The sequence below is a fragment of the Hyaena hyaena genome, unplaced genomic scaffold (assembly GCF_003009895.1).
Source record: "Hyaena hyaena isolate Hyena2069 unplaced genomic scaffold, ASM300989v1 scaffold_379, whole genome shotgun sequence".
NCBI classification, from domain to species: domain Eukaryota; kingdom Metazoa; phylum Chordata; class Mammalia; order Carnivora; family Hyaenidae; genus Hyaena; species Hyaena hyaena.
Window position 1 is genome coordinate 411,151 of NW_024081011.1, and position 27,865 is coordinate 439,015.

The 27,865-nt window shown below is 36.0% G+C and overlaps 1 protein-coding gene across 2 annotated transcripts; it reads right to left on the reverse strand.

The window, feature by feature from the left end:
* Positions 1-558: 558 nt before the first annotated feature.
* On the reverse strand, positions 559-27,842 carry PDCD4 (programmed cell death 4). Of its 2 annotated transcripts, none has more exons than XM_039250717.1 (12): positions 27,742-27,842; positions 21,207-21,313; positions 17,660-17,962; positions 14,970-15,064; positions 12,448-12,561; positions 10,545-10,766; positions 8,540-8,637; positions 7,315-7,429; positions 4,349-4,456; positions 3,973-4,083; positions 3,199-3,338; positions 559-813 (listed from the first exon to the last, which is right to left on the reverse strand). In XM_039250717.1, exons 2-12 carry the CDS (start codon positions 21,247-21,249, stop codon positions 753-755), a joined length of 1,410 nt encoding a protein of 469 aa, XP_039106648.1. In that variant the 5' UTR covers positions 21,250-21,313; positions 27,742-27,842; the 3' UTR covers positions 559-752. The 2 variants fall into 2 exon arrangements, with proteins under 2 accessions (XP_039106648.1, XP_039106649.1); XM_039250718.1 differs by lacking the exon at positions 27,742-27,842 and adding an exon at positions 27,401-27,491.
* Positions 27,843-27,865: the final 23 nt, after the last annotated feature.

Consider the following 27,865-nt stretch of genomic DNA (forward strand, 5'->3'; position numbering starts at 1 on the left):
AAATAAATGTACTCCCAATGAAGAATCAACACTGCTTCACATGTTTTATTTTGTCATACATTCTTTTAGAACCAGGTTCATTTTTCCAGTTTTGTAGAAAAATAGATGTTCCAGCCACCATTTATTTAACTGTCTAGTCTTTAAGACCAATCAATATGTTCCCTGGAAAAATGAATAAGTCTTATGACTAACTCATTTTCTTAAAATTCTTTAAGACAAAGAAATAACTTTTTTTTTTACTCCCAAAGCACAGTATTCCAACAGCAGCAGCCAACATGGGGTTTTAGCAGCTTAACTTCACCCCCTAAATAAAGCTTTGTATAAACCAGTGATTTTACTACAAAAACACTGTCCTTGAAAGAAAGGAGTGGCAGTCAGACATCAATGCAAAACTTGGAATGATTAGGTCATAAACATGGCACTTACAAAAGGTAGCTTATGAGAATATTCCACTTAAGAAGTGGTTACTCTTCTGTTCCTCCTTTACAACCGCAAAAAAAAAAAAAAAAAAAAAAAAAAAAGGAAAAGAAAAAAAAAAAAAAAAAAAAAAAAAAGGAAAGGAAAGAAAAGAAAGAAGAAAACACTTCCTTTAAAAATTCCCCTTAAATTGTAAGTTTATAAAATTTCAGAAATGCCTTGTACCCAAAACAAGTGCTTCAAAAACAAAACAAAAAAACCTGTGCTAACTCTTACAATTCAGATATATTTATGTGTTTTGTTAATAACATCTAAGTCTGTAAGAGTTCTCATATTCAGTAGCTCTCTGGTTTAAGACGACCTCCATCTCCTTCACTTACAAAACGCTTTCTGCCCCTGTAATGAAAAGAACACAAACATGAAAATGAATACCAGTACTAACTATAACAAACAAAAAGAAACAACAAAAAATCTTGGGTTCTTTTGGTTAGTTATTAGGGTTTGAAGGGTTCTGTTGTTAAAAAAGTGAGCATGCCTCTAATTCTTTTGAAAGACTCTTTCCTTGCTATGTATCTTAGGATGTAACAAATCAAATGAACTGCTAATCTAAGCAGTTTTTAGTTAAATAAAAGCTTAATTATTGAATAAGTTTATTGTCCAAATGGAGTTATGTAAAAAAAAAAGTTAAAATATAAGGCAAACATGCTATTTAGAACTTTAATATTTACTTATATGAGTATTACTTGAAAGCTAAACAGTGAGACAGAGAAAACACCAACATGATTTGGAATTATACAAATCAGAGCTACAGAACCTATGAAAATATCCATGTTAAAAAAATTTTTTTAGCCTTTTCTTAAATATAGAAAACCCATAAACTGAACATGGAAAAATCAGAATCCAATTATCCTGTCTATGCCCCATTCTGGGATTCCTATTTCTTTTTGTTATTGTTGTTTATTTATTTATTTTGAGAGAGAATCCCAAGCAGGCTTCATGCCATCAGCACAGAGCCCAATGTGGGGCTCAATCTCACAAACCATGAGATCATGACCTGAGCTGAAATAAAGAGTTAGAGGCTTAACTTAGCTACCCGGATGCCCTAGGATTGCTGCTATTTCAAACTCAAGAGGCCTTGCTTTATAATGTAAGCACACTTATGCTGTATGTAGCCAAACACAATAGCAACAGCCCAGGAGGAATATTTGACCAGCAGCCTTTAAGGCAGTAAGTGGAAAACAGAGTTGTCCAGAATTAGTCCTCATTTTCTGACCCTAGACCAACATGCACAAGCATTCAAGATTACACACAAATGTGCACTTCACCCAAATAAGCTAATGGATAGAGGATAAAAAGACAAATGAAAATGTAGGTATCTCCCCAACTGATCGTTGAGAGTAAAGCCACAATAGAAATGACCAGTTAGACTTCTAAATAGAGGCTGAAAAATGTAAAAAGCTAGTGACCAAGGTGTTGACCCCTTTTCACACTAAGTCTAAATGGAGATCAGCTACATTTTCCCGTACATACAGACTTCAGACTATAAAAATGAGACTGAGATGCAGAACAAAGCAGTAAGTAGCAAGAACCCTTGCCAATGTTGACAGTATTTACTGACAACTTCGCACATAAATGATGCCACCACCAAGCAGAGAGAGAGAGAGAGAGAGAGAGAGAGAGAGAGAGAGATTTGGGAGATGTGTATTTGCAAACATTTTTTTTATCAAAGCCACTAAACAGTATCTTCCTCCATCTCTCAATAGCTTCTAAACTTTCTAGAGCAAAAGACACTACCAAGAACTATTTTTCTGAGATTTAATTTTCACAACATACTTCAATAAAAATAGACAAAGCTTTGCAATTTTCTCAGTTTAAAAATTACAAAAACTTAAAATGTACATAAAACAGACATACACAGACCACCTGGGTAGCTCAGTCAGTTAAGCACCTGACTTTTGATTTCAGCTCAGGTCATGATCTCATGGTTTGTGAGGTCATGCCCCGTGTCTGGCTCTGTGCTGACTGCGTGAAGCCTGCTTGGGATTCTGTCTCTCTCTCTCTCTCTCTACCCCTCTCCTGCTCTCTCTCTCTCAAAAATAAATAACATTAAAAAAAAAAGATAAACACAAGTTTAGCTATTACTAACATTTATGCCTATTTATTATAAACTTACATTATAAGCTTTATTTTAACCACAAAAAGATTCATCAACTCCCAAAGAGTTAGATCCTAGTAGCACAAATACAGTATCTCCAAAGAATCACACACATATATTCTCTAATAAGGTAAGATCTAATTAGCCTCAATTCTTCATTCTGTGAAGGAGTAAGGAATGGAAGCTACATGGAGTAAGGAATAGCCTATATCTTTGAAGCTGGAAAAGGTCTGGATCCATCCTTAGCCTCTACTGTGTGTAAACTTAGAAAACTTCTATTACACCTCATTAAACCTTAATTTTCTCATCTCATTGGTGATAATACCTACTCCGAAATAATATTTCAACTACTTAGAACAGAGTCTAATACACAGAACTACTACACAAAGTTTCCTTCCAGTGAAAAGGGGCTTCATGAAGTAGCACTGTAGAGATTTAGAAGGGGGCAAAATAAGCTTTGCCTTAGTTTTTCCATAAACTCAAAACTGATGGTTTTCACTCGAGTGGCTTCAGGGGAGACAGTAATTTTTCTGAAGAATTCCAGAATTTTTCTGGAATGACAGAAATTAGCTTAGCCTTTCCAAGCACCTCAGCCAGCATTTTATGCAGAAAAAGTAATAAAATACCTTGAAGGACAAAGATCTCTGAGTTGTTTGGAAATTATTCCAGCCTGAAAACATTCTTCTACAAACCGCTCAAGCACGGAGTATGAATGTGGCACATCCAGATTAATGTCTGGAATTTCATTGTAAATTCTCTCATAACCCTAAAACAATGAAATTATATACAGAATTGTTAGCGCATATAAAGTACATAATGCCATACAAGCCATCACTGTCATCTACTGACATTTAAAGACCAAACATTCATAAAATTAGACTGAAGTCAGATCTGATCTTTGAAAAGTATAGACAATAGGTATATGTGTCATAGAATGTTTTCTTTAAAGTTATTCTCTCAAAAGAGTTCAGGCAGACATCAGACCCTGGACACATTTCTTCACCATCTATATACATTTAGTATACTCTTAAAAATATAAGCAAGCACCTCCCCAATATTTTAAATAGGAATAAATTAAATACTTTAAAATTTATTTGTTAAGAGATCATGTTCATATTTATCTCTAGATATAAAATAAAAATATCACATCTAAAAAATAGAACTCTTGAGGAAGAACAATCACATCTTTAAAAAATACAGGTAAACAAAACCACTGAAGTGGTTTCTTTCCCAAGAAATTAAATATAATCACAACCATTAAATAAAAACAAAAAAACTAAAGGCATAATAGTATTTAACTTACCTAAAAGAATATTTCACTGACAATTCATAATATTTATTCAATCCTTAAACATTGAAGGTATAAGCCCAAAATTTGTTCAAAATAATATTATACTTACTCTTTTCATTTGGTCTAGAGTAATGGTAGAAGATTTCCAAAGAGATTTTAATAAATTCAAAATCATCTTAAATGTATTTTCTCCAGTTGACTCTAAAACCATTACAATGGCCTAAAAATTGAATGAATGAATGAATGAATGAATGAATTTTTTGGTCATTTAAATTTATATAAGAAACTACTCCTAAAATGTATCAGACCCTTTCGTCAGATATGTAATTATAATCATTATAAAAATTTAAAAACAACTTTCTCCCCTAACATTAAAATTTTTAAAAAGAATAAAAAAGATGTGCACTTCTAAAGGAGCATTAAGTCACTGTAGTGCAAAAAGGAATACTTAATAATAACTCTTTGGAATGTCAAAGTAATCTTACTTCATATACAAGCTCATGGTGAAAATGAGGTACTTCCAGTTCCTTAAGGCAATGTTCAGCTTCAGATATATCTCCAGAGAGTAAATACTCTTTCAGCAGCATATCAATCTATTAAATTTAAAAATTGAGATGTGTTAGAATTTCCAATTTTTTTTTAACTGTGCTTTTTTGCCTATAGGATTTACTTACTCTCAAATAGCGGGTCACAAATAGCTGTGTAAGAACATACAGACTTGACACAACACTATCATAACAAAATTTTTTTTCATAATTAAAAAGTAAATCCCCAATTTTTACATGGCTGATAATTATAAAGAAAATGCAGCAATTCAGTGTGCCTTAATAATCACTGACGTCTATGAGTAAATTTAAGGTGTACTTGGCCTCAGTTATGACCATAATGCTTCAATGCTCACTGTAAAACAAGGGATTTTAAAGACCACTAGAGGGCACTGGCTGAAAGTCTCAAAATATATTTTTAGAGTGTCACAAACTTTCACTTCCATCAGGATGACCTTAGTAGTCACTGGATGCCAAAAAAATGAGTGATGATAAAAGAGCCTTACTAGACAGGGCAAAAATATCCATACAGTTTCTCTTCTCTCTACAACTGAGGATTTGAAACCCATTATCTAAGATGTTCATCAGGAATTCAGTTTCTAGTTGTAGCTAAAGAGGCAAGTATTGACTTTCTTGTTCAAATACCATAACATCGACAGCTCTAGAGAAAAGGAGGAAAGTTATCCAGCACAAGAACTTCAACAAGAATGTTCTTCCCTATACAATGCCTGTTAAAATCACCTTTGCACCTAGTGGGCACTCAATGAATGTTGGCTCACTTAATTAAATGATCTCATTTAAAAGTATCTTTGCCTTCCAACTTCTGCAAAGTATTTGTATAAAGGGTAAAGTAAAATTTGATAAACAATATATACTGATGAATAATTCCTATTATCATGCTTTAGAAAAGTAAATATTTAAAGCATCGCATTTGAATAAAGTGATTTTTCTTTATAATTGTAAATTAGTAAATTTATTATTCAAATTGTATCATTTATAGTTTTTTAACTTTGTTGTAAAACTTGAAGTATTTAAATGTTTCCCATCAGGCTCCATGCATTTTTTGAGAATGATAAATTATAAATACATATATACATTTCTAAAAGTCCTCTTTGTCCAACTTATCCTTCCATGCAAAAATAAATGAATACTCAAATAATGTCAACCTCAATCTCATATTGGTTGTTTTATTTCCATTTCTATCTTGACTGTTTTTTTGTTGAGATCATTCACATAAAATAGTTTAGCAGTTTCTCAAAATAATAATTTTAGGGGAGTATTACCATCATTTTTTTAAGTTTATTTTTTTATTTTTTTAGTAATCTCTACACCTAACTTGGGGCTCGACCTCACAACCCTGAGATCGAGAGTTGCAGCTCCTCCAACTGAGCCAGGCAGGTACCCTAAGTATTACCATCTTAACAATATTAAGTCTTCCAATCCATAATAAACATAGGATATCTGGATAGCTTTCTCTTTTAGGTTTTCATTTATTTCAACATTTTCCAGTTTTTGGTGTATAAGAGTTGCACTTCTTTTGTTAAATTTAGTCCTAAGTATTTTAATATTTTTATTCTATTATAAATGCAGCTGTTTCCCTAATTTCATATTGTTTGTTGCTAGTGTACAGAAGTAGAATTGAATATTGTATATTAATCTGATATCCTATAGTCTTGCTGAATTCATTTATTAGTTGACAGTTTGGGGGGTATGGGGTTTTTGTTGTGGATTTATTCAGATTTTCTATATACAGATCATGTCATCTGGGAATATAGATAGTTTTACTTCTTCTTTTCTCATCTAAATGCGTTTTATATCATTTTCTTGCCAAAATGCCTGGTTATCTTGACTGTTTTTACACCTCAATCTTCCTAACCACATGAAATTTTTTTTGGAAGTAGATATTATAATCATGACATTACAAACACCAACTTATCTACCCTAAGATATATAAAAGCAGGCTAGTCAAGAAATCTATTAATAACCTTAACCCTCAAACTAGGTACACTTATTAAAAGGTTTATTAAATATCAAAACTATAGTCACATGAAAAGATTATACTCAAAAATCAGAAGCACATGAACTATAAGACTTCTAACTTTCTTAAGAATCTACAAATAAGATTAAACACTTTTTCTGATTTCTTGTTATAGAACATTACTGCCTGAAAAAAAAATCCATAGAGAATAAATCTGACATTTAATGAAATCAATTACTTTTAAAGCATGCACACAGGTAGTGCACCTCCTTACAAAAAACTACCACTCTGATCTACTCTGGTGTTCATAATTCCTAACTTATGATCTGAGAATATCCCGTTTCAAATTGCTCATTTAAAAATGTAGTTAGTGGGGTGCCTGGGTGGCTCAGTCAGATGAATGTTGGACCCTTGATTTCAGCTCTGGTTGTGATCCCAGGGTCGTGGGATGAAGCCCTGAACTGGGCTCTACAATGAGTACAGAGCCTGCTTAAGATTCTTTCTCTTTCCTGCCCCTCTGCCCTTCTACATGTTTCACACTCTTTAAAATTTTTTTAAATTTATTGAATAACTACAAAATAAAAAGTCTTATTTAAATTTGAAAAATTTTAAATACTAATAGAAGAAAAGACCTCAGGCATTCCTTTCAGGTTCAAATACAGCCTTCTTATGAAGGCCCTTTTAACTTATTAACACAGTCTTATTTTTTAATCAGGGAAACCATATAAAAATTTAATAATTATTATATGATTATTGTGTAATTCATAGCACCAGGAATAAAGCCAAATACACAAAGGTTATCCAATTTTCCATTTATAGCTTTAAGACAGAACTTAATTTTTATCTACAAAACCACCAGCTAGAGGGCATAGTTTACTTCCCCAGAGGAATACATGTATATTAAGTTAAAGACAATACTAGTAGTTACCTCTTTAACAAGGCGGTTAACAGACTGCTGCCCACCTCCAGAGCCCCACACGCTGTCTCTGCGCTTTCCACCTTTAGACATACTCAGAAGAACAGTAGCCTTGTCCAGAGCAGCTCTACCAAAAATAACAACAACAACAATAACTGACAACTTGGAAATGCTTCAGGATGACCTAAAAGCTTTCACATAACATAAAATCAACCTAAAATTCAAAGGTCTTTTAAAAAACGATTTTTTAAAATAAAAAGCTGGGAGCAAAAAAAAAGTTTCTTTTCATGTTAATATTCTCATATTCTATTAAGTAAACAAAAATCTAACCTTATTACAAGATAATTGATCTATACTGAGTAGACATATGTCACAAAAAGCTTAACTTTTACATAGTTCTACACCTTCCCACTAGGGCAACCATTCCATTCTGACCTGAAGTAGTCCTAGAAATTTAAGATAACATCTACACCTGAGCAAATCTAACTCCTGGCACTAAATTTAAGTTTCCAGGAAGTTAAAAAAAAAAAAAAAATCATACAGCATGACTCCTAAATATCACATTTAGCTTAAAATTAATTATACCAAAGAACAAGAGTGAAAACATTATTTCCTAATATTTCTGTAGCAGATAGATATAAAATGAAATTAAAAATGGGGCTCCTTTGTTAATACTGTCCATCTTCTTAGAATATTAATTACAGAATATGAAAACCTGAATGGACCTTAAACATTCTCAGTCCAACCCTTCCTTTCTCTAAGTAAGAAAACTAAGCCCCAGAGAAGAGTGGCTTGACATAAAGATAGCTAATGGCTTAGTTACAATCCCAAACTTCTACAGTATACTACTGTCTTCTTCCTATTATGTCAACAATCTCTCAATTAGTTTTTTGAAGTTTATTTATTTTTGAGACAGAGAGAGAGACAAGAGCGTGAGCAGGTGAGGGGCAAAAAGAGAGGGAGACACAGAATCCGAAGCAGGCTCCAGGCTCTGAGCTGTCAGCACAGAGCCTGACACGGGGCTCGAGCCCACGAACCGTGAGATCATGACCTGAACCGAAGTTGGATGCCCAACCGAGCCACCCAGGCACCCCTCAATTTTTTTTAACAGTGGAGAATATACACAAATGACAAACAGATGTCCACAATGTCTGATTAACTCAAATGTCATTTCAATAAAATCCTGTAGAATTTTCCCCAATTTTGAAATTCTAAGTAGGAAAATGAATTTACTTACCTAGCCTGTACACAGTCCACAGTTCCTTTGTAACTATCAATATAGGTATTACATAAAATCCCATCTCCAACAGCTCTAGCAATAAACTGGCCCACCAACTACAATAAAAAAAAAGGGAGCTGTATAAAAAAATCTAAAATGAAACTTTATAGGACACAATTCTAAATACAGAAATGATAAAAATAAAATAAATAAAATAAATACATAAATGATAAAGACTGGCTGGACTACAGAATCAATACCTAAGACATGTTGGAATATTCAAACATCTATCTAGCACCTGCTAGTTATGCTTGACAGACACTCCCACATCTTAACCTTCAAGACAACTACCCATGGAGTGGGGGAACACACATCAGTTTTGCTCACTATTGAATGCCCCAGCACCTTGCACACCACCTGAAACACAGTACATGATCAAAAATATTTGTTAAGTCAGTGACCTAAATTCAAGAGAAAACTCTCTTCTGGGAGAAAAGAAAATAGGACTGGGTTTTCTCAAAAACTCTGATTAAAGGAATTTACTATATGGAGAAAACACTGTATAGAAATTTCTGTATGAAAATATAGTGTTATTTCTTTTCTTTTTTTTTCTTTTTTAAAGTAGGCTCCATACCCAATGTGGGGTGCAAACCCACAACCCCCAGACCAAGTGTCACATGCTTCACTAAGCCAGCCAGAAGCCCTGTGCATAACATTATTTTTTATAAAAATTGGTAACAACTTCAGTGTCCAACAATAAAGGTATGATTTTATGATACATACAATGGTACATTATGGAGTCATTAGGAAATATGTTTACTGCTTTATATGGTGTAATAAAAATCAAGTTTACAAAACAGCACACAGTATAATTCCATTTTTTGTTAAAACAAAAAATGCAAGGATATATAAAAACCATACACTAATAAACACCCACAGAAAGCAAAAGAGATTTAACACCAAAATATTTAACAGTTAACAGTGGTTATTTCTGCTGGCTTTTCTTCCTTTTGACTTTTACTTTTCAGAAATTCTATAATATGAACTTATGTAATCATTTTTTAAATGTATGAGTACTGGTATAAAAAGGAAAAAAAAAAGTCCACATTTGAATCATAGCTCAATACCTTACCAGCCTATTGTCTGACATGGAAAAGAAACAGCATTTAGGAATTAACCTATCTATATTCCTAAATTAATGTTTAAGCAAAGTGCTTAAACCTTTTTAATTTTTTTTAATGTTTATTTATTTATTTGAAAGGACAGAGAAAGACGGAGAGAGAGAATCCCAGGCAGGCTCCATGCTGTCAATGCAGAGCCTGATGTGGGCTTAATCCCACAAACTGTGAGATCATGACTTGAGCCAAGCAAGAGTCAGATCCTTAACTGACTGAGCCATGTAGGCGTCCCAAGTGCTCCTACCTTGATTTAAAACTCTGGTCAAGTGAATAGGAACAATTTCACATGTTTTTAATTTCAAACCAGAAAGTCACATTATAGTGTCAGCATGTACTGAATCTAATAAATGTATAAGGATTTGAGATCAGAATCTAAGCAGAAACATAAATCATAAATTTTTAAATTATTTCCCCACAAAGCTACAAAGGGGAAAAGGCTTATTTATGATTATTTTTATAATAAACATCAGTTAAGCCAAATCAAGCTTCAATTGTAACAATCTACGTATTTTTTAAATACTAGATCATACAACAGCTTAACCACGTGTTAAGAGAATATATGGGTAGCAAAAAAAAAAAAAAAAAAAGACCTACAAACTATACAAAGCATGGGTGGAAAAGCAGGATATAAAATTATAGTATGACGAAAACTATACTTGAAAAAGAAAAACAGCTAGACAAAAATACATTAAAATGCCATACGACTATTTTTGTGTGTTTAAAAAATACAGGTCATTTTGTCCTCTTTTATCTACTAAAGTTTCCTAGAAGCATGTATGATTTCTATAATTGGAAGTGTAGTGGAGGAGAGGAGGAGAATGAATAAAAAGAAGAATCATACATACCTGTGGTGCTCTAGGAGTATCCAATGCCAATTCAGGTAGATCTTTCAATAATTTGTCAAATGATTTTTCTACATCATTTGTGCTCATTACTGTCCCACACAGGTCAGAAAGAAGTTTAGATGTCATTTCTCTATGACTAGCCTTTCCCTCCAATGCCAAGGACACTGCCAACACTGGTACTCCACTTTTCATTTCACCAAGATTTAAATCTCTTAGCATTTCCTATTCAAAAAAAAAAAGCAAAGTTAAAAGTTAAAGAACCTTTAATTCAATATCATTTTTTGAAATATCAAGATTTTATCCATATAGCCTTATCTCTTCCCCTTTAGAAATAATCAGAAAAGCAGTAAATATTGTAGGAAGGGATAAATACATCTTTCTGTGCATATAAACTAGATACTGATCCACTTTGTTAAGCTTTAACTATCTGAACATCACTAAAGAATGTGAATTACACCTAAAACAGTATTAAACTATGTGTTGCTAAATTTGGTGTTAGGAATTAATTAACCCTGTGTCTTACAATTTTTTTAATTTATTTAAGTAATCTCTACACCCAATGTGGAGCTCAAACTCACGACCCCGAGATCAAGAGTAGCATACCCTTCCAAATGAGCAAACCAGGTGCCCCTAATTTCCAGGAATTTTTTTTTTAAACATTTTTTTATTTTTGAGAGACAGAGAGAGACAGATCATGAGCAAGGGAGGGGCAGAGAGAGAGGGACACACAGAATCGGAAGCAGGCTCCAGGCTGCTCTGAGCTGTCAGCACAGAGCCCGACGAGGGGCTCGAACTGTGAGATCGTGACCTGAGCCGAAGTCGGACGCTCAACTGACTGAGCCACCCAGGCGGCCCTCCAGGAAATTTTCTTAATGAATATTTGTGGAGATTCACTTTACATTATCATAAGCTGTTTATATTCTACTGTTCAAACATTTCTCTTTGCATTAAAGTTTACTTTATACTGTTCACATTAAGTTTAAAGGAGATCTTTTTCTTTTTTTTTTAATGCTCAGCCAGCTAAGCCACCCAGGAGTTCCTAAAAGAGAGCAATTTTAGTACTTTAAGTCGGTAATCCTAGTTAGGTAATTTTATTTTACTCTTTTATGATTTACTTTATGAACAATTCATACCACAGGAAATGTTCCTGTGCAAATTACATTTCAAAAACACATTTGTTCTCTTAGTTCCTGTAATACATTCTTTTTCAAATCTTTATATCTGTGTTCTCTTTCTTTTGGACAGAGTACAAAGATAAATTTTATCTTAATCCTAAGCATTGAAATGAATGTCAAAAAAAATAGAACTGAATCAGGCATTTTTAACTGAGAATCTTGAAGAGGTTTGAGTAGGTCCCACAGATGCCTGAAATTGTTAATATCATATTTTATACACTATCAATTACAAAAATATATAACTACAAAAAGTGTTAAAATATTGTTGTGCCATTTTTCAGGGAAAGGAATGGCATATAGCCTTCATAACAAGTAGGAGAGAACTAATCTAAATTAAGAAAATTTTACTTCATTTCTTAGAAATTCATATGTAAAAGAAAATGCTTAAAACTTATTCAGTGATCCAAGATAATTTTGGATATGATGTTTTGCTTTTAATTATGTTTTCTGTCCTATGTTAAGTAAATTATACGCGCGGGGCACCTGGGTGGCTCAGTCGGTTAAGCGTCTGACTTTGGCTCAGGTCAGATCTCACAGTTTGTGGGTTCAAGCCCTGAATCAGGCTCTGTGCTGACAGCTCAAGCCTGGAGCCTGTTTCGGATTCTGTATCTCTCTCTCTCTCTCTGCCCCTCCCCCACCTATGCTCTGTGTCTCTCTGTCTGAAAAATAAATAAACTATAAAAAACAATTTAAAAAAAGGTAAATTATACGTGCAATTTTAAACCTACCGCAACTTCATTAGTATCTCCGTGCTCAAAATACTCCTGTATGATTGGTGTTAAAGTCTTCTCAAATGCTGTTTCATCCAAAGGCAAAACTACAGTTTCATAAACACAGTTTTCCTAGGAAGGGAAGGAGGAGAAAAATTATAAATTAAAAAACAAAGTGCTCAATAAACTGAAATTTGTTTTATAATTTTATATCCAGGGCGCCTGGGTGGCTCAGTCAGATAAGTATCCAACTCTTGGTTTTGGCACAGGTCATGATCTCATGGTGGTAAGACAGAGCCCCAAAATGGGCTCTGCGCTGGACTTAGAGCTTGCCTACAACTCACCTTCTCTCCCTCTTCCTCTGTCCCTCCTCTGTTCACATACACACTATAAATACATAAATAATACTTTTATGTTCTAACTTTATATCCCAACTAATTTTATATACCATCCTCATTCAGGGCAAGAAAATGTTGTGCTACATGCTTGGAATACTGATACCAAAATAGAATCCATGTCACTGCTTTGGTTTTTTGTTTTGTTTTGTTTTTTTGTTTTTTACAAATCTGAATAAACTAACAGAGTTTAAAACCACTAACCACAGCAAATATGACTTGCTCCCAACCCCCCATATCTTAAGTTAATTTTTTATCTCTCATAATACCGGTTCTTCAGTGACCAAAAAGCTTAAGATGGCTTCCTAGCATACCTATTATTTTCATTAAAACTTCACTTAAAAAAAAAAAAGATGAAGGAACCAAAGACTTCATGATTAATATTATAATAAAAATCCTTGTAACAAGAACCAATGTTGTAGTGACTAAAAAATCTCTAAGGAAAAGCATTATTCATCAAAAATTTCAAAAAACAAGGAAACTAATGTCCATTAATTTTCTATCTCCTTTCTCCTCTGCAAAACAGTCCAGAAATGTTTATGTGCAACTTGTGACTAGTTTCAGTCTCACTTGAAAGACTATGATGTTAAGATTAGGATATTTAGGGGCGCCTGGGTGGCTCAGCTGGTTTAGTGTCCGACTTGATTTCAGCTCAGTCATTATTTATCTCATAGTTTGTGAGTTCAAGCCCCACAGCGGGCTCTTCCTTGATAGCTTGGAGCTTGCTTGGGATTCTGGCACTCTCCCTCTCTCTCTCAAAATAAATAAATAAACTTAAAAAAAAAACAAAGAAATATTTCCATATCCAACAATTAGCTAAAACAGACAAGTATATACAAACAATATGGAATAAAAACAATCTATCATATGCCCTGATAATTTCCTGTCTAAAATTTTTATCACTATACAAAGTTCTTTAGAAAAGATGTCATAATGTCTGGGATTTGTTTCAAAATAATCCAGGGCATGAGGGGGTGGGGACAGTGGGGACAGTGCATGCAGGAGGGATACAAAAGAGACAGTAAATGGAGGTACTGTATAAAATTAAGACTGATTATGAGTTACTAATTACTGAAGTTGGTAAAGCTGGGAGATGAGTACAGCAGGTTCATTTTACTATTCTACTTTTGTCTAAGCTAGACATTTTCCAATAAAAAAATAAATACATAGGGGCTCGTGGCTGGCTTAGTCGGTGGAGTGTGCGACTCTTAATCTTGGGGCTGTGGGTTTAAGTCCCATGTTGGGTGTATAAATTACTTAAAAATAAAGTTTTTTTAAAAAATAAAAATAAAACAAATATATATATAAATTCATTTATAAAATATATTGAAAATTTACATTCTCATAGATGGACCTAAGTGAATAAGACTGAGAAAGACTAATACCCTGTGATTTCACTCACATGTGGAATCTAAAAAATAAACAAACAAAATGAATCAGACATGTACATACAAACTGACAGTTGCCAGAGAGGAGGGGCAAGATTGGTGAAGGGGAGTGGGAAATACAGGCTTCCAGTTATGGAATGAGTAAATCATGAGAATAAAAGCACAGCATAAGAAAGAAAAACAAAACTTACAGTCTCATCATTGAAGAAAGACATTTATGTTTCCAAAATAAAATATACCATAGGGTTACCATTCTAAACAGTAATATTTAAAAGGAACATAATATCTGTAACTCCTTTATGATATTCAAAAGAATATATACGCTTCTTGATTTTCATTACTATAGAAACTATATTAACTCAACAGAATTTATTGAAAAATAGCCAACTTGATAATCCTAAGCGAATTTGTAAAGACTTACTTTTGACTCACTTTAGAAATGAAGTGAAAATTTATCATTACCAATTAATTTGGTTTCCTAATCCAAAATTTACCTAACAGTCCAAAAGTACTGAGTATATGTATGATTTAGATACAGATACTAATGTGTGTGTATTCACACATGCTACACATGTTTACACACATTATATATGCACACATATACACATATACATCATATATATATGATTTGACAGGCACAGAGTATAGACGTAGAATGTATGATTTGACAAATGTATGAGTAAACTACAGACATGAAGTTGAAAAATTCATAAGCATTTTAAACATGGATTTTAAAAACAAAGTAAAACACTGATACCTGGTCATCTTCATAGTTAGGATCTTTCACATCCACCTCCTCCACATCATATACCTGTCCAGGTGTACCCCAGACACCTTTGCCTCCTGCACCACCTGAAAAAGTTTAAAATTGAGAAAGAAAAGAACACAAAGTTCAGAGTTCATAAATTTTAGTTGAAATCTGAAATAATTCTAGATATTCAGATATTAATTAAATAAGAGTTAAAAACTGAATTTTAATTTCTATGCTAGTTTTTTTCCAGTTGAGTTATAGTTTAAATTTGTTACTCAGATCACTTTTTCAGTAATGATTAGACATTATACATTTTATAACCTATTTTCAAAATATCAAGTTGAAATAGCTTATAAAATTAAAACTAGAAAGGAAGATGCTTTAAAATAGAACAAAACCAAGAAAGAACAGAAAAATAGCTGTATCAGGGACCCCAAGGGGCATACTGTATGTAGCTGAGCTCTAAATTTTATTGGACATTTCATAAGGCCAAAACAAAAAGAAATCTGTTGAACCAGTAAGATGTGGCATAGAAAACTTAAGGGAAAAATTATTTAACAAAGAAGCATGGTTCCCACTGTTAAGTGTTTCAAAGTCAAATACTCATTATTTTTTTTTAACATTTATTTATTTAGGGGGCAGAGGGGAGGGACAGAGAGGGAGATAGAGAATTCGAAGCAGGCTTCATCCACACTGTCAGACTGTCAGCACAAAGCCCAAAGTAGGACTCAACCCCACAAACTGTGAGATCATGACCTAAGTTGAAGTCGGACACTAAATCAACTGACCCACCCAGGCACTCCTATTTTTTTTTTAATTAATTATTTTGAGAGAAAGAGACAGAGAATAGGTGCATGGGGTAGGGGTGGAGGGCAGAGAGAGAGAATCCCAAGCAGGCTCAGTGGTGCCAGCACATAGCCCAACATGGGACTCAATCCCACAAACCATAAGATCATGACCTGAGCTGAAATCAAGAGTCAGATGTTTACTACTCATTAAATATAAAAGTAGACATTAATCTATACTTGACAACCAGCAATGTTACAAATAACTAAGCTATTTAAGCTAAATAACTGCACTGATCACTACTACTCTGTACTTCTATATACAAACTGACCAGCTGAAGTTTAACAATTCCAATTTTCAAAGTGGTTTTTCTACATAAACTAACTGAAATATTTTTAAGGCTCAGCACACTGCATTATTTTTAAAGAATTTTTCAGTATCACCACTTTTTTTAAGGTTGTATTTTTATACCAAGAGTATAATCCCTACCACTAGAACAAAACAGAATCTGGTTACTAGAATTCCCTTTGATCCAACCAATGGTTGTAGAGGCATTACACAAGAATAACAGTTTTTGACAAATCACAAAAAAATTTTTAAGAATCCTAGGCTACAAATTGGAAGTTCCCACCATTCAGAAGCTACTGAAATCTCCAAATTGTATCAAAATCTTACCACAGACCAAAGCTAATAGACCCCCTTGTCAAAAATATTTAAGTATCTGCAACTGCTAGTCACTACTCTAGGCACTGGAAATAGCTGTGAAATAGACCAATCCACTTCAGTTTCCAAAAGAGAGCGAAATAGAATTTAGGCGGTGCCTGGCTGGCTCAGTGGGTAGAGCATTTAACTCTTGATCTCAAGTTGTAAGTTCGAGCCCCATGTTGGGTGCAAGGATTACTTAAAAAAATAAAATCTTTTAATCAACCAACCAACCAACCAATCAGCCAAAGAGAACTCAGAACCAGATCTCTAAAATCATTCAAATGCTCATCCAGGGGGGCGCCTGGGTGGATCAGCTGGATAGGCGAATAACTCTTGGTTTCAGTTCAGATCATGATCTCACCATTCGTGGTTCATGAGTTTGAGCCCCTGCATTGGGTACTGCAGTGCAGTGGGATTCCCCCTCCCCCAACTTGTGTATGTGCTCTCAAAATAAATTTAAAATATATATATATTCTGGAGGCGCCTGGGTGGCTCAGTCAGTTAAGCATCTGACTTTAGCTCAGGTCATAGCCTCACGGTTCATGAGCTCAAGCCCCACGTCATGCTCTATGGTGACAGCTCAGAGCCTGGATTCTGTGTGTGTCTCTCTCTGCTCCTCCCCCACTCACATTGTCTTTCTCTCAAAAATAAACATTAAAAGTTTATTTTACAAATTCTGATCCAGATATTAGCAATCCAACTTATATTTATCATGTACTCTTAACAAAGAACATAATTATATTCATTAGATAATAGGCATAATGAATTTCTTTTTTTTAAACTTTTATTTATTAAGTAATCTCTACCCACAATGGTGGGCTCAAACTCCTGACCCTGAGATCAAGTGTCACATACTCCACTGACTGAGCCAGGCAGGCACCCTAGGTATGATGAATTGGACCCTACTTTTGAGCAAAGTTAGAGAATACATGTAACAATTCATAACTGTACAAAACATCCATGTGTATTTTGTTGAAAATAAGAAATAAAGTTCTGCTCAAGGAAACTGAATCTCCTCAAGAAAAAAGGCTCAACTTTCAAGTGGAATGGTCCTCAGATTATTACTTTGTAAAAACATACAAAAATCACAAACTGTTACACCACCATCGTTTAAATTTCTCATATTCCTAGAACAAGGAAACCATAGTATAAGAAACAAGTAGTATTGTTTTCTATTTGTTTCTGTGGACGTGGAATACACCAACCTTTCTTTGGTAGTCCCCTTCCTTTCCCAGATCTGGATCGCCTATCTAGCAACCTTCCCTTCGGACTGGTTGGTACAGTTACTCCACTTCTAAGGGCTTCGCTTCCATTATCACTGACTGAATCGCCTCTGCCAGAGTCCCGGGATGAGTTCTTCCTCAGGCGCCTTTTTGCCTTGGCATTAATTCTAGCTTCATTAATGGAAGATGCCGAAATCCAATTTCCATTGATCTCATTTTTCATTTCCTCAGTCCCAGCATTTTCTTCATCACCAGAAAAGAGAGAGTCACTTAAATTATCAGGATCTTAAAAAGGAAAATGAAGAAAAGAAATTCTAAGTAAGTACTTTAACCATCCACGGTTATCCCAGTTATAGTCATAGGTTATCTTAATAATCTATCACATGAAATTACATTTTTTAGGTCAGTAACAAGTCACATATTGGAAATTTCATATGATTCAATCTAATAAATGACAGCTAAACAGGATTACTTTTCACATTATCATAGAAAATAAACTAAGACAGTGAATTTTAACGAGCAAAGTTTAATGAAAGCACGTTATCTTGAATGTTTAGAAAATAAAATCTAAGTTAATATATAACCACAAATAAAACCTTTAGACTTTTATGAGCTAAGAGAGTTAAGCAACTGGAGATAGCAAGAAACAACTAAGAATCTTGAGAGAAGAGAGATAAACTAATATTTATAGAATGCCATTATTTATCAGGCATTGTGCTGGGTGTTTTTGTAATTAACCCACAAGTTTGAGAGCTATTTATTACATACCAGATCATTACTACAGATAAGGAAATAAGACTGAGAATGTTTAAATACCTTGCCAGACATCTCCTGATTAATTATAGGTACTTAGGAAATATTCTAATCCAAAGAGCCTGAAAGACATTTGGCAAATAAATGATCACATATGATTACTGAGCTGAACTGTTGAGGCTTCACTGCTTTGAAAGATAAAGGTTGCTTTTAAAGCCTTAATTCATCTCTCTAAACCTGACATACTACTTACCATCTTATGAAAATCTTCCAGCCTATATAAGATTTGTACCTTATCCCCTAAAAGACAGCAACATATTTGGAGTTCCCAATGGTCCTATTTAGAATGTCATCACCACTGCTGTTTCACTTATCAAAATCTTTGAGGACATACTCAAGTTTTATTTCCTCCACAAAACTTTCCTAACAATTATAGCTACAATAACACTAATGCCCATTCTCTGTTCAATTCACCACATTTGTTATTTCTATTTATATAGCAGTCTTGCTTTTCCAAATAAGTCATAAGCCTCGAAAGAGTAACTGTGCCTTTACCTGTACTTCTTTGTACCCTCAGCACCTGAGTATTTTTCATACTAACAACTCAAATGTCCATGGAGAACAATGGCATGGAGATACTTGGCTTTGCTCTAAAAAGCTTTCTAAGTCAGAAAGCTACTGAATTAGGTACCTCTGGGCCAGAGTTTTGTTCATTATGGCTAAGTCAAGTCAGAGTTGAATCTCTCAAGTGGTTTTAAATATTTCTAAATGTAATTAGGCTGTGTCAAGTCCATGTGCATAGGTTTTAACATGTCTTAATATGCTGAAACTAAAATTTCTTAAATCAACCTATAAAACACATAGATGTGTTAAAATCTGTATAATTCTTGACAAAAAGTATGAGTCCAAAACAAACAAAAACATTAAGTAGCGTCTGTCATTAGTCTCTGTGTTTTCAAACCATTCTCCAAACTGCATGGAAATGGAGTCTCTAAAACATGCCCCCCACTGAAAACCCTTTGAAGGTATTCCCACTAGTTCAAAATAAAGTTTAAACTCATTACCTTGTAACTTAATATCCTACATAATCTTGCCCCTGCTTGTCACCAGAATAACTGCTGACCACCACCACATTCTAATGGTCAGAGCTTAGACTGAGATCACAGGCAGTTTAGTTTGGCAGAGGAATACAGAATATATAAGGAAAAAGAGAAAGTATAAATAAAGTGGGAGACCAGCTAAGAAAATGTTGCAATAATTCTTCACCTAACTAACTGAAAAGAGCAAGGCTAGTAATTTTGGGGTAAATAAGAAAGTGACATTTAAAGAAAAATAAAGGGGTTTTAAACGGAACAAAGAAGTATAAAATGGCGTCTTAAAGTGTTTAGACAGGAAGTCAGTGTTAGAGGATGAGTTTGAGACATCATCATAACCGAACTATGATACTACAACTACTAGCAGCAGTCACAGTCAGGGCAGTAGTGCAGCTTCTTTTGTCGTTGCCATCACTGTTGTTACCCCTAGATACCAGGCTCTATGTAAGGCACTCTATACACATGGTCTATAATCTTCACAAAGCTCTAGAAGGAAGCTGTTTATCCTCAATTTGCAGATGGAAGATGTTTCATAGAAAAGTTACATATCTAAAAAGGATTGTGGCCAATATTGAAATCCACATTTAAATCTTAGATGGTTATAACTATAGAAAATACAGAGCTAGAGTATAGCAGAGCACTGACAGCTAAACAGACAGGACAAGGGAGTGAATATAAGAGAGAAGAGCAGAAGAATAAGAGGAAGGAGGAAAAAAAGACCAGAGAGATCAGGCAAGTAAAATGGAATTTCAAGTAAGAGTATACAGTTGAAGAAAACGTTAAACATTTACCTGTAACAAACTGCTTTCATTATTCTACAATTAAGGCAAACCACTAAACTCATCCAGATGATAAAGGACTTTAAATTATAATAAAATGCTTTAAACTGTCCCTTGGAGTACTAAGTATTTAAACATTATTTTCTACAATTGGGTTTCTTTTCAACTATTTTAATATCCTTTCAAATATGTTTATATGACTTCAGCAGAACATACCTCGGTATATTTTATATATTAGACCTTATAATTTTTAACCCATGTTTCTATCAATTACTCATTTATATTTTGCTATTCATACTTACCTAGGCTTAGCGTTTCATAAGCACTATTGATCTGACTTTAAGGAAACCGAAATTCAAAAGATAAAAAACCTCACAATTCAGAATATTTCAAAATCCTAGTTAACTCTCTACAAAGATTAGTCTGAAAGCTAGAAGTACAACTTAAGTTGTCTGAAGTTAACTCAGCATTTGGACAACTATTCCACAAAACCACTTTTATGGAAAATAAGGAAAAATACCATAAGCAATTTATAATAAGTAAATTATTAGGAAAGAGATCAAAGATACCAATAATAGTTTATATTATAAAAATCACTAACTTAGTTCATTTGAAAATATTAATGAGCAAGTTCACTATTCTTCTCCATTCTGAACCATACAGTTTATTATCAACAATGGGGAATAAGAATGTATGGAATGTGAAAGGGTGAGCAGAAAATAAGAACAAGAAGAACCTCTATGAAAATAAAGAGTCACAAACTTGATTTTAAAAACAATATAACTTACCTGTAGCATATTAGGATGGCTTTTAAAGTAAAGATGGTTTTAATATTATGTTTCATAAAATTTGGTGTGACCTCAAACTTGCTCACAATACAGTCAAGGTTCAAAATATTCTTACCTGCAGGGTTTACATTCAGTATCTGCTCATTCTCTACATCCATCGTTCCTTAATGTCACTCACACTGATTAAATTACTAGTGGAAGTCTTCCCTTGGGATCTGTTTCCTTAAAAAGAAAAATACACTTTCAACATCTTCCAAACTCATATAATTAAGATAAATTCAATTTAATCACACTTTTAAAAAAAATCAGCACATAATTTTTTTTTATACTTTTATTTATTTATTTAAATTCAAGTTACTTAACATACAGTGTTGCATTGGTTTCAGGAGTAGGACCCAGTGATTCATCACTTCCATATAACACCCAGTGCTCATACCAACAAGTGCCCTCCTTAGTGCCCATCACCCATTTAGCCCATAGCCCCACCCACCTCCCCTCTAGCCACCCTTTTTTTTTCTCTGAATTTAAGACTCTCTTATGGTTTGCCTCCCTCTCTGTTTTTATTTTATTTTTCCTTCTCTTCCCCTATGTTTATCTGTTTTGTTTCTTAAATTCCACATGAGTGAAATCATATGATATTTGTCTTTTCCTGACGGACTTATTTCACTTAGCATAATACACTCTAGTTCCATCCACGTTGCTGCAAATGGCAAGATTTCATTCTTTTTGATTGCCAAGTAGGATTCCATTGTGTGTGTGTGTGTGTGTGTGTGTGTGTGTGTGTGTGTGTGTGTATTACACATCTCCTTTATCCATTCATCAGTCAATAGATATTTGGGTTCTTTCCATAATTTGGCTATTCTTGATAGCACAGCTATAAACAGTGGGGTGCATGTGTCCCTTTGAAGCAGCATTTTTGTATACTTTGGATGTATACCAACTAGTGCAACTGCTGGGTTGTAGGGAAGCTGTATTTTTAATTCTTTGAGGAACATCCCTACTGTTTTCCAGAGTGGCTGTACCAGTTTGCATTCCCACCAACCGTCAGCACATAATTTTTAAAAAACTTTTTAATGTTTTTATTTATCTTTGAGAGACAGAGCACTGGTCAGGGAGGGTCAGAGAAAGAGGGAGACACAGAATCTGAAGCAGGCTCCAGGCTCTGAGTTAGCTGTCAGCACAGAGCCCGACATGGGGCTCAAACTCACAAACTGAGATCATAACCTAAGTGAAAGCTGGACATTTAAGCGACTGAGCCACCCAGGTGCCCCAGCATATAATTGATTTTTTTAAACATTCATTTATTTTTGAGAGAGAGAGAGAAAGCGTGTGTGTGTGTGTGTGTGTGTGTGTGTGTGTGTGAGAGAGAGAGAGAGAGAGAGAGAGAGAGAGAGAGAGAGAGAGCATGCGCACAGGGGAGAGGAACAGAGACAAGGGAACAGAGGATCCAAAGCAGACTTCCCATTGAGAGCAGACAGCCTGATGTGGGGCTCGAACTCATGAACTGTGAGATTATGCATGACCTAGACTAAAGTCAGACGCTTAACCAACTAAGCCGCCCAGGCACCCCTAATTTCATTTTTTAAAAAAGAGCTCTCTTTACTTTGCAAAATAGTTTACCACAATTAACATTTGGTTTCAATCTTCCTTACTTACAAGTGTATGTGTGTCCAAAAATAATTCCATATTTATGAATGTGCCAAAGCACCCCTTTAACTTGGAAGTAAAAGAGATGTATTTGTTATACATGGTTATTTCAAGTTAAAGCAGCATATACATACTTCAAATTTTTTAGATTACCAGGCCTCATAATTAATCTGATGTACTCACTATTGGATAGTTCACTACTAATGAATTGTGAGAACTATTACAAACCGCAAGCAACAGTTTTGGTTAATCAAGCACATCACAGGAATTGTTTTTCACCACACTACAACATATCTGAAGGCAGATACAGCTGCCATTTCATCATTCAGATGTCTATAATTATTATTATAAGACTTTGGGAGAAATTTTTAACGGTGTTTTCTACAGTAAGAGTACTTTCATAATCAGGGCACCTGGGTGGCTCAGTTGGTTAAGCGTCTGACTTCAGCTCAGGTCGTGATCTCACCCTCTGTGAGCTCAAGCCCTACATCAGGCTCTGTGCTGACAGCTCAGATCCTGAAGCCTGCTGCAGATTCTATGTCTCTCCCTCTCTTTGCCCCTCCCCCCTTGACACTCTGTCTCTGAAAAATAAACCTTAAAAAAAATTTTTTTTAAAGAGTATTTTCATAATCTGAAAACCTCATTCATTCCTTTTTTATGTTTAAAATTTTTTTTAAGATTTTATTTTTAAGTAATTTCTACAGACCCAATGGGGCTCAAACTTACAGCCCTGAGATCAAGAGTTGCATGCTCTACTGACTGGGCCAGCCAAGTGCACCCATCCTAGTCTTTCAAAAACAACAACAACAACAACAACAACAACAACACCTGCCTACAGGTGCCTGGGTGGCTGAATCAGTTAAGCAATTAAGCATCAGGCTCCTGATTTCAGCTCAGGTCATGATCCCATAGTGCATGAGTTTAAGCCCCAGGTCAGGCTCCATACTGACAATGTGGAATCTGCTTGGGACTCTCTTTCCCTCTCTCTGCCCCTCCCCTGCTCACATACTCTCTCACTCACTCTCTGTCAAGAATAAATAATTTTTTTTAAATCTTGACTATTTAAAAAAGAAATATGTACAATGTATTAGCATCTCAGCATTTTATTTTTTTTTAATGTTTTTTTTTTTAATTTATTTCTAGGAGAGAGAGAGAGACAGCGTGAGCAGGGGAGGGTCAGAGAGAGAGGGAGTCACAGACTGAAACAGCCTCCAGGCTCTGAGCTGGCAGTCAGCACAGAGCCTGACGCGGGGCTGGAACCCACGAACCTCGAGATCATGACCTAAGCGAAAGTCGGACGCTTAACCGACTAAGCCACCCAGGCGCCCCAGCATCTCAGCATTTTAGACCTTGGCTTCAAAATGACTTAAAAATTATTAATGCTGGGGCGCCTGGGTGGCTCAATCAGTTGAGCGTCCAGCTTCAGCTCAGGTCATGATCTCATGGTTCATGGGTTCGAGCCCCGAGTCAGGCTCTGTGCTGACAGCTAGCTCAGAACCTGGAGCCTGTCTTCGGATTCTGTGTCTCCCCCTCTCTCTGACTCTCCCCTACTCATGCTGTCTCTCCCTCTCTCAAAAATAAATAAAACATTAAAAATTTTTTTAAAAAGTTACTAATGCTGACAGGTGTTGATGAATCAGTTACCTTTAACTTAGTGATATAAATCTAACGTTACTTGAAAGACTATCAAAATATATTTTCATAACTATTACCAAAAGGTATAACCAAATATGATTTTAGAATCTCTCTGTAAATATTTTTCAAATAGTGGTTTATAATACTTAAGCATTGATCTGTTCAAATCATGTAAGTTAGATGTAAGCCCTTCCAGTTATTTACAATCATTTCACTAGCAGTGTGCTTTAAGATATGCACAAATTAATGAAAAAGACTAATAAACTTATTACAGGAAAGTTTATCTTTCTCAAATAACATAACCTGCTGTAAGATCTCATTTTAAGATAATATATGATGCCTCCTGGGACTCAACTTTTTTTAAGTGAACTTTCCCCCCAACATGGGGCTTGAACTCATGACTCCAAGATCAAGAGCTGCATGCTCCACTGAACTGAGCCAGTGAGGCACCCCTCAAATGACTTTTAAATACCTCAACATATACTGTTTTAACATCTCAAAAGTTTATAGCCCCTTTGCTCCAGAAAAGGGTATTATTTTGTAAAACAAGAATAAACAGATCTTAATGCTAAAATGGTAAACTCCTGAATTGGCATAATCCTTAGGCTTCTAAGAGGATGTCATTATCCTTCAAAAGAAAATGGTGCAATCACTCTCTAATTCTATTCAGAATAAACAGATTCTATATAATGACCTTTCTAGTATCATAAATTCCAACAACTTTGGATTTAGACAGAAAAAAATGGACCTTAAAGATACATATAAATATATGAACAAAAATAGTTTGAAAACCTAAGCATATGGTGTTCTCCGGGTCTGAAAATTTGTCATATCTTCACTTCAGTATGGGTTACATGATATAGAAAAGTGAAAATGTCCTATGATGTGTATATGAGCTTTTTAAACTAGAATTACATCATAAAGTCTTTTTCATACTCGATGCAAGTATATTCTTTGACAGGGTACTTTCTGCAGAACCTAGCTACTAAAGGAAATTATTATAACTGATAGTTGTAAAGACTTTTATAATTCACAGAAAATTTTACTTGCATTATTTCACATACTTCTCAGAACAAGTTTGAGCTATTACTCTACTTGCCCAGAACCAAACAATTTCAGAGAAGGTAGTTAATCTGTCCAAAGAGAGACAGCTGTTGAATGGAAGAACCAAAATTAGAACCCAGATCTTCTCAATCCAGTACTGCTTGTACAAGTTCAATACAAGATTTTAATATCCCACAAGATTCCTTTTTAGGGCTAACAGACAGAAGCTTATTAAAACTGACTCTTATTGTTATACCAAATCTTTAAATACTACTTTCCAAACACTAAAAATATTTATTTTAAACTATTACACAGAAGACATTCAGTTGGGCAAAGAAAATTATTAGGTAATGCCTCTCATCTATAACTTACCATATTTGTTTTTATTAAGGGATCCTAACGAGAAAAAAAAAAAAAGCCTTGTCTGTGGCCTTAGGCAATAACGCAATCAATAGCTCAGTCACACTTGATAGCAACACAGACATTTTAAGAATTTAGAGAAGGATAAAGATACATTGCATGTCTTTCCTCTCTTCAATTAGTGGAGCTTTTTTCCAATTTACTTAAAAATCCTTAAGATTTTTGCCCCAAACTTAACAAAAATATAAAGCAAAAACTCTAAAATGCCACATCCTTCATACCAAACAATAAAATTAATTTTGAATAAGAAAACAAAACTCTACATAGAAATTGAACAAAATTCAGGCTAGCATTAAACAGTTCTCATTTCTTCAAAAGTTTTACAGAAACACATAATCAGAAGTATTCAATTGCCAAGACATTCCCTAGAAGACAGAGCCTCACCTTTCCCCCCTCCCCCAAAAAATGTTTCCTTAAATATACCCCATAAACCACCCTTACATTTTCTGGAGTCAAGTTTAGGCCATGTGATAACCAGAAAATTATTTATATTCATTCCAGGGCCACAATCACAGCTAATTAGCAACTTGAAATCAGCTAAAATTATTCAGCCCCAATGATGCAAAAGCAAGCACTACAGAAAATACCAAGGTATCCTGTTTTTTTTTGCACTCCCAGCAACGATTTTCCCTTTCTCATTACTACAACCGAAAAAAACCCAAAACAATCAAAATGTAATGCAAAGATCCCTGCTGAGATAGTGATGGAATTTTAAAAAACCTATAATGAAGGGAGGTTAATGGCACAAATACCAATAGTTAAGTTAAACTCCGGACACATCTGCAGTGCTCTGTTTTAGAAAAGTATATGATGGTTTCTAAACAACCTTCTACGAGTAAGAATGCCAAAACTGTAACACTCGGCAGTAAAAATACAAAACGGGCGGTGACTCTTTCCCCCACCCCCCACCCCACCCCTGCACAAAGCCGCATTTTTTATCATTTTAATCATGCCAGGCCCTGAACGGTCCCCGGTCCCGTAACCCGTTCTCAGGAGGGCATGCGAGCCGGGAGACACTGACTTCTGCAGTTCGTTTCTGAAGCTCCGGGGGGGGGGGGGGGGGCGGACGGACCCCACTTCGCGTTCATTGCAGAACCAAATTGACAAATGCAGCAGCCGCGGCCTGCGTTTCACAGAAAGAGGGCTCCCTTCCTGTCTTTGTTTTCTCTGGGAGATTTTCACTTCAACTAAAGAAGCGCCCCTGTGCCCGAAGTCCGCGCAGGGCCGGGGAGGCGGGCACGTGCCCGCCACCCTGCGGCCCCTCCCGCAGCCGCCGGCCCTCCTCCCGGCCGCAGGGCGCGGGGCCGGGACCCCGCGGGCCCCAGGCCGGCCAGGCCCCAGGGGCTGCTGGACCGCAGCGGCCGGGCCTGGGCTCCGGCGCGCCGGCCGACGGCCAGGGTGTGTGATCGCCGGGCTGGGGGCCGCTTTTTCAGGGCCCCCTCCCAAGGGAGGCCGGGGGGGCCCTGGGGGCGGGAAAGGCGCGAACCTTCCTCAGAGGATTTCAGGCAGGCCAGAAAGGCGCCTCCCAACGTCCCCCCTCAAAATAAAAATGAAAACTCAGACCTTCTCGGGGATGAGAAGCAGCAATCCTTCGCCAGCGAGCGCCCCGCGCACCCCGCTACGCGGGGAGGGGATGCAGGAGGGGGCGGGCCCGCGCTGCCGCGCTCCGGGCCCGGGCCCAGAAGGACGGAACCGGGGCCCACCCTCCGCAGCCCGGGCGTTAGGGCGGCCGCGGCCCTACCTGCCGGGCTCCGAGGAGGCGGCCGGACCCTCGTCCCCCGGGCGGACTCGGCCGCGGCCTCACGACCCCTCCCTCTCCCAATATGCAGCTGCCTCAGAGGAGACGGAGCTGAGGGAGAGGACGCAGTCGTCCCTAGCGTGCGAGCCGCCCCGCTGGTACTGACCCCTCGGGCCCGCCGCCGCCGCCGCTCGCCCAGGTCCCCGGTCCGCCAGCCCAAAACCCGCAGCTCAGCCTCTGCCGCCGCCTCAGAGCTTCTCTGCCCCCTCTCGCTCTGTTTGTTTTTGTTT